The sequence below is a fragment of the Nannobrachium achirus genome (assembly GCF_963921795.1).
Source record: "Nannobrachium achirus genome assembly, chromosome: 10".
Taxonomy (NCBI): domain Eukaryota; kingdom Metazoa; phylum Chordata; class Actinopteri; order Myctophiformes; family Myctophidae; genus Nannobrachium; species Nannobrachium achirus.
Genome location: NC_137819.1, coordinates 4,977,466 through 4,992,252, shown reverse-complemented (window position 1 = coordinate 4,992,252; position 14,787 = coordinate 4,977,466). Strand labels below are relative to the sequence as shown.

The 14,787-nt window shown below is 41.0% G+C and overlaps 1 protein-coding gene across 1 annotated transcript; it reads right to left on the bottom strand.

The window, feature by feature from the left end:
* Positions 1–691: 691 nt before the first annotated feature.
* Positions 692–6,875, bottom strand: LOC308292428 (uncharacterized protein). The gene is made up of 8 exons (XM_080734760.1): positions 6,735–6,875; positions 4,754–4,879; positions 4,626–4,666; positions 4,462–4,506; positions 3,154–3,220; positions 3,022–3,062; positions 2,853–2,897; positions 692–1,686 (listed from the first exon to the last, which is right to left on the bottom strand). Exons 1-8 carry the CDS (start codon positions 6,803–6,805, stop codon positions 1,640–1,642), a joined length of 483 nt encoding a protein of 160 aa, XP_080590886.1. The 5' UTR covers positions 6,806–6,875; the 3' UTR covers positions 692–1,639.
* Positions 6,876–14,787: the final 7,912 nt, after the last annotated feature.

Sequence of the window (14,787 nt, the reverse complement as noted above, 5' to 3'; positions counted from 1 at the left end):
CTTGTTTTTTATATATCTGCAACCCCAAATCTACACTATAATATAACTCTGCTGCATACAACCATAAAATAAGGTAACCCAGGTATGAGCCCACACCCACCCCTTAACTCGTCATTCTGTTGCCATTAGGCCAGGATAGGGTACCACTATACTAGCTCATTTTAAACAAGATATTTATAAACAGTATTATGTATGTGTGTCTTAATGTTTTGTGCACATTCTATGAATAATACATTTGTCTGTTATATCATCTTTTTACTATGTCGTTGTTTTGTATACATGATAGGATGCTTATTTATTTCCAAGTCCTGGTTGACTGTGTCAAATAAAAATATAATCATAAAAAAGTGGTGCTTTCTATAATGTAGCCTCCATAGTTACAGACATCAACCAGCCCACAACTGCACTGCCAATCGGCCTAAGCTCTATTGGCAGGACGGTTTGGTCTCCCTCAACCCCTAACTTCCGCCGTGGACTGAATACTCACCTCTTCAGACTCAACCATAGCCCATAGCGTGTAATGTAGCAGATACCCTCTACTAGTCTACTTAAACGTTATACGTGAGCGTGTAGATCTACTATTTCAGCAATTGTTTTGAAAATGACCTCGGCAAAATACGGGTGGTGGGATTAAAGGAATGAAGGAACACATGCCGCGTTACAAATCTGAGGCCACATAGAGGAGTTCAGCTGAAAGCCATATATGGATTCAGTTTATAAAAAAAACAATATATTATGAAGACTGGGACAGAATAATTCAACATGTAAATGAAGTAGTGTTTCACTTCACAAACAACAGTGTTCGTTATGATCACTCAAAAATAATCAATGCCTTCAGAACAGTAACAAGACAATGTAAATAAAAGTGTCGGATAAATAAAAAAATACAATCATTTATATTCAGAAAAACTTGAAGACGAGAGAGTGAGAGGAAGCTGAGGAAAGACACATAGGTCTGTTAAGAGGACAGAAACCTCTGTTGTACCTCTGGGAACCGCAACCGGATCCAATAAGGGGGGCTGTGAAAATGTAGGGAGGTGGGAGAGCAGGTGTGCTCGGGGTGTCACACCAAATTCTGTGCCCTGGGTACAAGGATTCACACACATTTTGTGCTTTAACTATTGAAAAATAGCAGATATGCAAGCTCACAGCGCGGCTGCGAGCTCGTAAAATCTGCTATTTAAAAAAGAAATTGTGAACATTTGTGCAAGTCTCTGAATATTTCAAATTCTTCTAAGGTTTTTTGAAAAACCTATGTTTCTGTCAGTAATGCTGACCTTTTCATGTGAAGGACCCCCAAAATAACTCCTTTTTGGCCACAGACTCCCATCTCAAAATATTTAATTCCAGGGACCCCCCAGAATCAAAATTGGAGTTACAAATGTTCACTTAAAAACTACATAATAAAGATTTTCACAATCTTTCAAAAATAGCAGATATACAAGCTTGTAGCGCGGCACTCTGTGCCGCGCTGTGAGCTTGTATATCTGCTATTTTTCAATAGCTAAAGTATAAAATAATTAGGGCCCCTCCACCTTGGGCCCTGGTAACTCAGTAACTAATTTTGTATGTATTTTTGCCTATTTTTCCCCCCCAGTTTCTACGTTGAGTTATCCAATAAAATGCAACAACTCATCAGTCAGTCTTCACCCATTATTATCCAGCCGGGGTCCACAACAATGGCCACTGTATAAAATGCAACATAAAGAGAACTGTCACATTCCATCCAATGCTGAATATGCGTGTAATGAAATAAAACAGTCAAATGTATGGTAACAAGTCTGTTCACCCTCGCAGCCGTTCGCCCTAATAATCGCTCGGTGGGCCGGTTTTGGCAGCATATACTTGTGTTTGTTTTACTGAGGATAAGATGAGAAATAAGTTTAGGGTTAGACAGTTTAGAGTTACCAGCCAGGCAAGCCAGCCACTGCAGAATAGGACTTAAACTTGGTAAGTAAATTTACTCAAGTTCTGTACTTAAAGGGATATTCCACTTTCAACAGGGAGCAGTGGTAGGGCCTCTCCCCACACACACCCATTGTAAACTCCATTTTAACCATGATAGATTCATTAAAAACACCCATTATTTTTTCTGGTGACTCAGTTTACCCTCCTAATACGTGAGCAGGCCGTGTTTTTTTGATAACTTTCATTTATTTGTAATAATTATTTGGGAAAATGGAAAAAATGAAATACAAAAAAAATTATTATTAAAAATAAATGAAAAAAGTTATCGAAAAAACACGGCCTGCTCACATATTTGGAGGGTAGTATGAGTCACCAGAAAAAATAATGGGTGTTTTTAATGATTCTATCATGGTTAAAATGAAGTTTGAAGTTACAATTGGTGTGTGTGGGGAGAGGCCCTGGGCCTGGAGGGCCTGGTAACATTTACATCAAATATCTAAATATTCAATCAAGCTAATTAAAAACTGTTCAGGGTGTTCATAAAAGCCTGATTAGATGATAAAACTACCAAAGGTTTTTTTGAAAGTGAAATATCCCTTTAAGTACAATTTTGAGGTATTTCTTTTTTCCTTTACTTTACTTTACCTATTGTACTTTTACTCCACTACAATTTTACGTTTTAACATTATGCCGGCTAGACACCCGAGGCGAACGGCCAGAGGGGCGAAGACCTGTATTCAAATATATACACAGTATATGTATTTCATGACTAGTGCACTGGTCCTAAAGTTAATGACAACAACCGTTCTGCAAGTAAATACAAATTAAATGAATTGTTCACCCCCAAAATGACTTCTACAGTATGATTACTCGCCCCATGTGGACACATGAATTCAAATGGTGTGTAATAAAATAAGTGAAAGTAAATAAGAGAAGGATCTTACTTATCATCCTTAGCACAATGAACTGGAAGCCGAGAACCCCAATACCTGGGGGATTTGGGAAAAGATATAAGATTTAATTAATCTGGTTAAAATCTCAACATTTCTTATCAATTAAATATTAATTTAGTTGCATAGCCTACTTTACATATTTTGTTCGGAAGTGACTTACCCCTTTGTAGAAGCGCAAACTGAATGAAAGTCAGTATCAGACTGAGAAATTAAACAGAATTAATGTTATTTCTGATAAATGAGTAATAATGTGTGATATAACAATAATAACATGATCGACTCATGTATGTACCTGTATCCAACTACAGCAATGAAGACATATTTCAATGTTTTGTCCCAGTTGACCGCAACAATGGCCACTGTATAAAATGCAACATAAAGAGAACTGTCACATTCCATCCAATGCTGAATATGCGTGTAATGAAATAAAACAGTCAAATATATGGTAACAAGTCTGTTCACCCTCGCAGCCGTTCGCCCTAATTTATTCCGCCGGTCTCACGCTCACCGCGCTGACTGCTCGGTGGGCCGGTTTTGGCAGCATATACTTGTGTTTGTTTTACTGAGCATAAGATGAGAAAAAAGTTTAGAATTAGACATTTTAGACTTTAGAGTTACCAGCCAGGCGAGCCAGCCACTGCAGAATAGGACTTAAAGTGATCCCTGACTAATACGACAAATATGCCTTAATACATTATAATTGTCCTCTATAACTACAATGTAAAATTAAAAACACCTCAATTATTTTATTTCCTCTAGAAATAGCTAATCTTTCACTAAATAGGGGAAATGCCCGTCGCAAGTTGATGATGTCATAAATGTCAAGTGTGATCTATCCCTATGGAATTTATGGCATGCATGTGAAAATAAAAACCAACTTAATACTTCCAATGGTTAATATGAGCATCAAATCAATATTTCAAATGTGTTTGTGTTTTGTTTTTTTGCACATGCATGCCATAAAAATGACACATGACATTTATGACATCATCAACTTGCGACAGGCATTTCTCCTACTGAGTGAAAGATTAGCTATTTCTAGAAGAAATAAAATATTTAAGGTGTTTTTAATTTTACATTGTAGTTATAGAGGACAATTATAATGTATTAAGACATATTTGTCGTATTAGTCAGGGATCACTTTAAACTCGGTAAGTAAATTTACTCAAGTACTGTACTTAAGTACAATTCTGACTCGAGGTATTTATTTTTAAATGTTAGACCTACTTTACTTGAGTATTTCCAATTTGCAATACTTTTACTTCTACTCCACTAAATCTCGGATCAAAATATTGTACTTTTACTCCACTACAATTTTACGTTTTAACATTATGCCGGATAGACGCCCGAGGCGAACGGCCAGAGGGGCAAAGACCTGTATTCAAATATACACAGTATATGTATTTCATGACGAGTGCACTGGTCCTAAAGTTAATGACAACAGCCGTTCTGCAAGTAAATACAAATTAAATGAATTGTTCACCCCCAAAATGACTTCTACAGAATGATTACTCGCCCCATGTGGAGACATGAATTAAAAATTTCAAATGGTATGTAATTGATAGAAAATAAGTGAAAGTAAATAAGAGAAGGATCTTACTTATCATCCTTAGCACAATGAACAGGAAGCCGAGAAGCCCAATACCTGGGGGATTTGGGAAAAGATATAAGATTTAATTAATCTGGTTAAAATCTCAACATTTCTTATCAATTAAATATTAATTTAGTTGCATACTTTACATGTTTTGTTCGGAACCGACTTACCCCTTTGTAGAATAGCAAACTCAACGAAAGTCTGTATCAGACTGAGAAATTAAACAAAATTAATGTTATTTCTGATAAATGAGTAATAATGTGTGATATAACAATAATAATATGATTGACTCATGTACCTGAATCCAACGACAGCGATGAAAACATATTTCAACGTTTTGTCCCAGTTGATCAGAGCAATGCAGGTACTACACTTCACCACATGATGGCGCCAGAAGGCCTTTGCCCAAACTCGGACAATCCGCCTGCAGAAAATGAACCAAGTGTAGTTTATTTGTTCAATAAAACCATAGAAACCCATTACACCAATGTATAGACAGTTAGACATCAGTGCATGGCGTCAGTTCAGCAAAAGCTAGGGTATGGCAAAGATGGGAGTCCTCATGGAAAAGAGGCATTACATTTTGGAAAACACGGCTCTATTGTGAAAATAGCAGATCTACATGCTCACAACGCCTCGCGCTGCGAGGCGTTGTGAGCATGTAGATCTGCTATTTTCACAATGTCTAAAAAAAAGGTGTGGAGAATATAATATAGGCTAATACTTTGTTAAAGTGACCATTATGTAAAATTTTGCATTTGTAGTTATTTTACTGTAATTTAACAACATAATAACCAGCGCAGATAGACAAAGAGACATTCATGGATTTATATTTAAAGGTAACTTTTATTTTCCCCCCTGGACCCAGGGTATGGCAGCTGCATACCCCTGCCATACCCAATTGATGCCACTGTTAGACATGTGCGAGGAAACGTGCAAAAACACTGCAATCCAGGGGTGTCAATTGGGTATGGCAGGGGTATGCAGCTGCCATACCCTGGGTCCAGGGGGGAAAATAAAAGTTACTTCTAAATATAAATCCATGAATGTCTCTTTGTCTATCTGTGCTGGTTATTGTGTTGTTAAATGACAGTAAAATAACTACAAATGCAAAATTTTACAAAATGGTCACTTTAACAAAGGTATTATAATTATATTCTCCACATCTTGACAGAATGGCATATTCCCATTTTCCGCAGGTCAGCTGCACTGATGCAATGCATTATTGTTAACTAGCCCTTACCCGTTCAAAGATATGAGCTCCAAAATGATGTGCAGTGTGTGGGTTATGGGATGTGCACTGTGCACACAGTATATGAGGGATGGAAAGTAACTTTAACTGGTGCTTGCATGATGTATAGGAGCATCAATGTAAGAAACCCGTTTCGTTTAATGGCTACAGAGATACTGTCCCCCCCCCCCAGCCCGCCCGCCCACCCGCCTGCACACACACCCGCCTGCCTGCACACACACACACACACACACACACACACACACACACACACACACACACACACACACACACACACACACACAGAGCTGGTTAAACATTTTGCCTCATGCCAGATGCAGAATAGATGTGCCTCATGCTAGATGCAGAATAGATAGTAGATACACCATAAAAATGCTAATATACAGCATATGATTTGTGAAAGTGACAAACGGGCTTCACAGTTATGTCAGGTGTGTTCATATGCTAATGGTGATGCGATTTCAGATCAATTGCTCCAGCCACTGAGGAGAAACGCTGTTTCAGACAGACAGACAGACAGTCACTCACTCACTCACTCACTCACTCAGACATTCGCAAAATGATAGTATAGATTGTGGCACGTTTACTAACATTAAGTTTATCTGCACTTGAACAACCATTCCAGGCTGCCATATCCAGCCCAAGAATCCGTAGAAACGGGGGGAAAAATAAAATGTACCTCTTAAAATAAATGTATCATGGCTGTTGCTAAGGTATGGCAACATGACTGGTGATGTTGCCATACCTTAGCTTTTTCTGAACTGACGCCACTGCTGCAAACTATTATTTATTTTAAAACTAAAAAAGATTGTTATATTTGATTATGTGCCGATGGTGCCCATGAAATGCAATAGCTTACATAGGCCTACATGTCATTTCAGAGTCAGACTTTAAGATAGGCCGCCTATAGCCTACTGTAGATCTAGTCTGCTGGCCTACTTTTAGATTAACACATTACAGCACAAAAAGGTAATAGATTATCGTTGAGATTATGATGTGGTTTAGGCCAGGCTTCTCCGTTTCTCACCTTAAATCGTAGTGTTGGATGCTGACGTCCAGAAATTCCTCTTCATTTATGATCATTTCAACTGACCCCATGATTGTTCAAATCATAAGTCGGATTTTCTTTTTATTTACTTCATCTCTATGTGTGGTGCGTAGGCTGTGGTGTGTGGACTTTGGACCGATTTCCTTATGCTTGTGCGTGTACATACTGTACGGAAAGGAACGACCCATCTGCCCAAGTATGGCTATGGTAGTAAATTATAGCAGGCAGTTGGTTTACATTACTAGTAGGCTAATATAAACCAACTGCCTGGTTTGTAGCACACAGTCGTCCCTGCTTCATCTCTCTCTCGACTAAGGGGTCCTTGGCCTGAAAATGTTGCAGACCCCTGCAGCAATAGGGTCATAGCAGGCCAGGAGTCAACCCTTAAATGCTGGTTGAGTTGCTGCCTGTATAGGCCTGTTTGGGCCCCCTGCTCAGGGACATGCTGGCCATTGGGAAAAGCGGGACAACTCCCGAACGGCCGGTTCATTCCCAGCAGGTCCAGGCCTGCCATTAGGAAAAAAATAAAAATAAAATGACGGCCGTCATTCCATTTTGGGGGCTGGGCGGCCAACAAAGTAAATTGTTACCGTCAGGCAGAAACCTTGTATCTCCAAGTTTCAAATTTGTACATTTTTTCACACAGCAAAGCCCTGCTTCATCATACAAGGCCGTCGCACAAAAGTAGTGAAAACAGCAGATCTACAAGCACACAACGCCTCGCGGTGCGAGGCGTTGTGTGCTTGTAGATCGGCTGTTTTCACTAGTTTAAATCATTTTTTAAATGATAAATACAAAACAAACGGTTTTGGACATACAAGGTTTCCACCCGACAACAATGAGATATAACTCATGTACAATAATTGGCCAACTGGCTCGTCACTTCTCATGATCTGAAATGGCAAATCTTTGAGTAGCAGCAGCGCTATAGAGAGAGAGATCTCTCTCTATAGCGCGCAATGAGGGCCTCCCCAAATCTTTTTCCCGGGCTGAATCAGGGGCCCAGCACGTCCCTTTGGCCCTTTTTGACCCGCTGCGTCCCTGAACCTGAGAGCCATGCTTTCCCTGGACACCTCGGCCCTGCATCCTGACATCTCACACTCCGTTCAAAGTCAACGTGAGCTGTAACAGCTATAATGACATACTGAGTTACGGACAGCGTTTCTGTATCGCTGCTAATTGGTCTACCCATATTCATATAGCCTAGAGCAGGGTTCCCCAATAGGCGGCCTGCGGGCCATTTTGTGGCCCACGGGGGGCTACTGTCTGGCCCACACCAACCCCAGTAATAATGGTGGTATAAGAGCAGCAACAACACTAGTATGTCGTCGTCGTCGGGTGGAAATCTCGTATCTCCAAATTTGTACGTTCTTTCGCAAATCAGTAGGCCGTCGCATAATAGTAGTGAAAACAGCAGATCTACAAGCACACAACGCCTCGCCAGAGGCGTCCCCTCGAGTTAAAAACTCGCCACTCGAGTCGACTCAAGTGCCAGTTTTGGCGACTCGTCACTCGACTCGGACTCGCCCCTCAAAGACTCGAGACTCCACTCGACTCGTGATCATAAGACTCGTGAAGTTCACGAGTCTTAAAATATTTTAAGCACTATAATGCATGACAAGCCCGACAAATATTGTCCTTTCCTTCTCCTTTCTTCTTTCTTTCTTCTCTGGTGCGCGGCTGAGCGCCGCTGTACGGCTGAGCGCTGCGCAAGGACACAGGGGCGACCAGGTTGTTTTTCCCAACGTACTTAAGCGCAACGGTGGGGGCCAGGTGCGCTTCGCTGTGTTCACTTGGACCGCGCAGAGCGGCCCGTTGGGAAAACCGCAGTCTGTCTCGCAAAGCGTGACAGACACAGCCGTCTGCATGGACCTTTCATCGTAAGATTTAAATATTAAAACGGCGAAATAAAACACACATGTTTAGCTCATCATCAGCTATTTTACTTCAGCTAACTTGGCATTTGTTTAATAATTTGATAAAATGATAGGATTATCTGTGAGAACCTGCTTATCTAATGTCGGGTTTCTCTCCGAGCGCATCCTCCTCTCGTCTTAATAATGTTCCACCATAGTCAGGTTTGCTATGTTAATAAAGGTTTATTCGTTGGATTTTTTTGGAGATTTGTAAAACTATACATTTTTGGAATCTTCAGAGCATGGGGAATCCAAAAATCTTTGTTTGCATTTGCACAGACACCTGCAAAGCCTCCATTTTGGACGTTCAAAATGGCCGACATAAAATACACAATTTGTGCTATATTGGCTTCTAGACAACCTAGAAACGTAATTAAACATGCTAATCCTATGTTTTCTGGGTCAAGGAATCGAATGAATGAATGATGGATGTAAAATGTTCTGGACTCCCACCCCCTTTCTGGGGGTTATCTATTTTGGGACCTCCCAGAACAGTACGCTAGCCAGTTAATGTCTGATTTTCATAATATTAGAGTTGTTTTGTAGGTTTTAAAACATCCCAAGTTCATTTATTAGACTTTTAAAGCAGCCAGAATAACCTTTCTGACTTTTGGTTGGGGTCTTTCCTCATCCCTGTCTAGGGGTCTGTCTCAGTAATCGCTCTGTTACTGCTCCAGAACAATGTTAAATTAGATCATAATTGAAGCATAAAAGTTGTTGTAGCTGGGCTCTGAAAACAAAAATGAGTAGTAGCAAATACCAGGGGTCTTCCACAGGGGGTCCGGGACCCCTGCTGGGTCCTCAGAGTTACTACAGGGGGCCCGCCAATCTTGATGGGATCTTTTTTTTTCACATTGAAACTGAAACTTTGAATGTTTTTATGTATCCTGGGTTTATTGCGGCCATAGGTCGCAGTTTGCGACCATAGGTCACAGTTTACTATCAGAACCGTCACATCTTGACCGTATCTATCTGTCTGCCTGGACTGGTAGCGCTTTTTTGTTGATTGACTCTCACACTCTGGCATCCCGCTCTGACATCACTGTGATGTCAGGGGAACCAAATCCCCTTTATGCCCATATACTGTATGGAGATCCCTGTGATGCCAGGGGAACCATAAAAGGACAACCGGCAACAGCTCACAGCTGTGAAGCCGGGATGAGTTCAGATTGACAATCAGGTTCACAGGAGGGGAGGGTGCGAGCAAAGTGTGGTAGAACAGGGGAAGGGCAAGGGCCAGACCCAGAATTTGACATAATGAAAGTATTGCAACTTCTCACTTGTGCAGACTAACGTGTCCATTTATTGCACTGCACTTACACTGACAGCACAACACAAACACATACACACCTCTTTGTTATTGTCACCCCAAAACCCTCACCCTATCCTCTTAAAGAGCCCATGGTCAATTATGCCCAAAAAGATTCACTACAATGCAGTCATTTCAGACATGCAGGATATTGTCTTCATCATTGTCATCTTCAATGTCCAACCTAATAGTGTTTTAATAGTGTTGACACAGTCTCCACCATGGAGTGAAAGGCAGGTTACTTGAGCAGCTGCACCGTCCCTTGCAGCCATATTTGATGAGATCAAGTACTGCCTTTGGAGCAGGGAGGGCAAGACACCTGATTGGAAAATACCCTCCACTCTCTGAATTCCATCAATTTTCTTCGAATGGTGGAAGCTCAGGGCAATTTGTCAGGTATGATTTATCCTGCATTGTGACGTAGTTGGCACGGATGTGGTAGCAGTGCAGCACGAGTTGGAGGTAGCATCTCACCCTCAGTTCTTTGACAGAAATAGTTCCCATCTGAGTAATCGCAGGGTTGTTGGACCTTTTGAACTGTAAACATGGCACTCAAAATGCTCCAATGACTGCAATGTTGATGGAAGCTCACCAATAATAAGCTCAGGAGGAATGGAACCCTTTAAGGTCCTTGAAGTGGTTAATGACTTGGTCATCATCACCAGGCTTCAAGTAGCCATTGACCCATGTCTTTTTGGAGATTCCAACAAAATTCTCATCCCCAGCCAGCACCAGAAAAATCATGTAGGCCAAGGAACCCTTGACATTTGTGACATCCAATAACTTGAACTTGCTTGAATATGTGTGTGCACTTCCACAAAATCATGTCCCTTGATGAAGGTATCGTATTATGATGCCTACTTTGTACCTGACAAATTGCCCCAAGCTTCGATCAATCGAAGAAAATAGATGGCATTTAGAGAGTGGAGGGAATGTTCCAGTCAGGTGTATTGCCCTCCCTGCTCCAAAGGCAGTACTTGAGCCCATCAAATTTGGCTGCAAAGCAGGTTGCACTCCTCCCTGCAAATGCTATGGTGGAGACTGTCAACACATATGTCTTGCAAATTAGGGAGGACATGTACAGTATTTTAATGAATCTCTTTGGGCATAATTGACCATGAGCTCTTTAAGAGGATAGGGTGAGGGTTTTGGGGTGACGATTAACAAAGAGGTGTGTGTGTGTGTGTGTGTGTGTGTGTGTGTGTGTGTGTGTGTGTGTGTGTGTGTGTGTGTGTGTGTGTGTGTGTGTGTGTGTGTGTGTGTTGTCAGTGTGAGTGCAGTGCAATAAATGGACACGTTAGTCTGCACACCCAAAGTGAGAAGTTGCAATACCTTAATCCCTGCAGTAACACCTGTCAACCATAACTGTCTAACACAAAAATTGTATAAATAATACTGAGAATACTAATAAATCATCGAAGTACAATACATAAACCCAGGATACATAAAAACATACATAAAAAAGAAAATCCTTTCCCATTAAGATTTGGTGGGCCCCCTGTAGTAACTATGAGGATCCCCCAAGGGTCCCGGACCCCCTGAGGAAGACCTCTTGTATTTTGCTTTCTCATTTTTATTTTCAGAGCCCAGCTACAACAACTTTTATGCTTCAATTATGATCTAATTTAACACTGTTCTGGAGCAGGAGCAGAGCGATTACTGTGATAGGCTCATGGGTCTGTCTAGAGGGTCCCAGGTGAGGAAAGACCCCAACCAAAAGTCAGAACGGTTATTCTGGCTGCTTTAAAAGTCTAATGAATCAACTCAGGATGTTTTAAAACCAACAAAACTCTAATATTATGAAAAAGACATTAACTGGCAGCGTACTGTTCTGGGAGGTCCCAAAATAGATAACCCCAAGAAAGGGGGTGGGGGTCCGGAACATTTTACACCCATCATTTACTCAGTCGATTCCTTGACCCAGAAAACATAGGATTGGCATGTTTAATTACGTTTCTAGGTTGTCTAGAAGCCAAGATAGCACACATTATGTATTTTATGTCGGCCATTTTGAACGTCCAAAATGGCGGCTTTGCAGGTGTCTGTGCAAATGCAAACGATTTTTGGATTCCCCATGGTCTGAAGATTCCAGAAATGTATAGTTTTACTAATCTCCAAAAAAAGCCAACAAAAATACATAGTGGACCTGACTAAGCTGCAGGCAGCTATAATAGCTGAGCTCATTAACCCCTCGTACTTATTGTTTAAAGCATTAACGTGAGGTTACGCCCCATGCCCAGTAAGCCCTACTGTTACACTGCTAGAGGATTATTAAATTGTTTTTTGTATCTGTTGCGCTCGCGCATATAGTGCGTCTTTTCAAAAGAGAAGATCTATATCTAGACGCGCCATGAAACGGTGGATTAATAGCTTGCAACTCTGATTTTTGGGAGCCTTATAGGCTAAACAATATAAGCCATAGTTGATTTTGTTAGGCTTATAGGCTGAACAATAAACCTATAGGCTATTACTGTAGTTCATATAGGTTGTTGTCACTAAATTGCTATTGAACATTATGGTGTATCAATGACTAAGTAATGTAATCAATCCTGACATACTGTCTGTTTATATTAATACAGTAAAAGAGTGATCATGAATGAAACAATCATGCAGTTGCCAGTACATAATTTAATTAATATACGCCGGTAAACGTCAGTGATGTAAAATGTATTCCCACTAAGAGTACACGTCGCTATGGTAACCCGTATCGATACGTTTTACGTAACTGCCATAAAGTGTTATGTTGCTAGCATACTGTCCAGCTGGCGGCTGCTTCAAATAGAGAAATTGTGATTGCTTCGCAATTCGTTTAAAAACAACATTTGAATACTGTATAGCTCAAGCTCTCTTAGGAAAAGGTTAGTACAGAAAGCTACAAAGGTCTACTAAAAGGATTTAAACACAAGAAAGCACAATGGCTTGTTTACATTGTCATTGAGGTCCTTTCGTACTGCATTCAAAAAAGTGTCAAGCAACTGAAGCAAGTGTGGCTGGCTTTGGGATTATTTTATTAACAAAGAAAGTCGTCGGATGATGATCGGGATTCGGGACGGGGACCCTGCTACTATTGGACATAACTGCGTTGCTTCCAAGGAACTTTCACCGAGGATGGAGGCAGGAGGTCTACTTCAGAAATGTTTCCTGGGGGAAATGGATCCATTATTATTAATCGTGGAACTTTTAACTGCCTCCGTAGCGTGACTGTGAGTACATACATTCATGTGTCTTTCCTAATTTAGCCTGCCATGGCTGCTGCTGTAGCTGTATCTGTGAGTACCGGGTGATCATGATGCGCCATGTAACTTTTTTAGCTGGAGGCTAGATCATTATAAAAAATTATAAAAAAAGATATATATGTATATAAAGACTTGTAACTCGACTCGGACTCGTGCTGAAAAAGACTCGACTCGACTCGGACTCGTCCCCCAAAGACTCGACACTCGACTCGGACTCGTCCCCCAAAGACTCTTGACTCGACTCGTGATCACGAGACTCGTGGGCATCTCTGCGCCTCGCACCGCGAGGCGTTGTGTGCTTGTAGATCGGCTGTTTTCACTAGTTTAAATCATTTTTAAAATGATAAATTCAAAACGAATGGTTTTGGACATACAAGATTTTCACCCGACAATGACGAAAACTGTCGCTGGAGTAGTGGGAATGCCACCGTCGCCCCCTGCAATGTTGTGGCCCTCGGCTTGGTACCCTAGACATAATTAGGCCCTTGGGGAAAACTTATTGGGGAACCCTGGCCTATAGGTTATAATTTGGACATTAACAGTGCTATTAATTGATCTTATTTGAAGAGGGAGATTGATTGATTGATTGATTGATTGATTGATTGATTGATTGATTGATTGATTAGAAGTTTTCAACAACAACAAAAAGCACAGGAAAAGCACAGTTCAATGTACAAGGTCTGCCATATAGATGATTTAAACCCAAGAATGGCTTGCTTCCATTGTGGTCCTTTGTACTCAATTCATTGAAACATTTAATGACAGACAAAATATACAATACTATAGCCTATGCAAAACAAATATCATTTAAACAGTTAGAAATCAAATGTCTGTATTGTTGGTTGACCATCAATCGATTTTCCGTCCAAAACGCCAACTGAATGATAACATAATATTTCTCTGAATACTACTGGGACGTATCCTCAGTGACCCAAGCTCATCGGGGTTTCGGGTCTCGCAAGATCATACCCCTCACTTGGGTGACCCAGCCGGGGTTGATCAAGTCCCAACTTAAGTCCCAGTAGCTACCCATGATCAGCCCCATTAGGGAAAGACAGGACCATTCACTCCACCACTCCAGAACTACTAGGCTCTGTGAATTTACTCCTGTCCGGGCCCCTCCTACGTCTCACCAGGTCCACACAGGCTGCGGCGCTAACCCAACCTGCTCCCGGGTGCCATCTACATTCCTGCTGTCACCCGTCTCTCCGGTGGTATAGGCATATATATATATATATATATATATATATATATATATACCGTATATTTCATCGTTGTCGGGTGGAAACCTTGTATGTCCAAAACCGTCTGTTTTGTATTTATCATTTGAAAAATGATTTAAACTAGTGAAAATAGCCGATCTACAAGCACGCCTCGCATCGTTGTGTGCTTGTAGATCTGCTGTTTTCACTACTTTTGTGCGACGGCCTTGTATGATGAAGCAGGGCTTTGCTTTGCGAAAAAATGTATATGTTTGAAACTTGGAGATACGAGGTTTCTGTCCAACAGTGAAGATTTACTTTGTTGGCCGGCCAGCCCCCAAAATGGAACGAAGGCCGACATTTTATTTT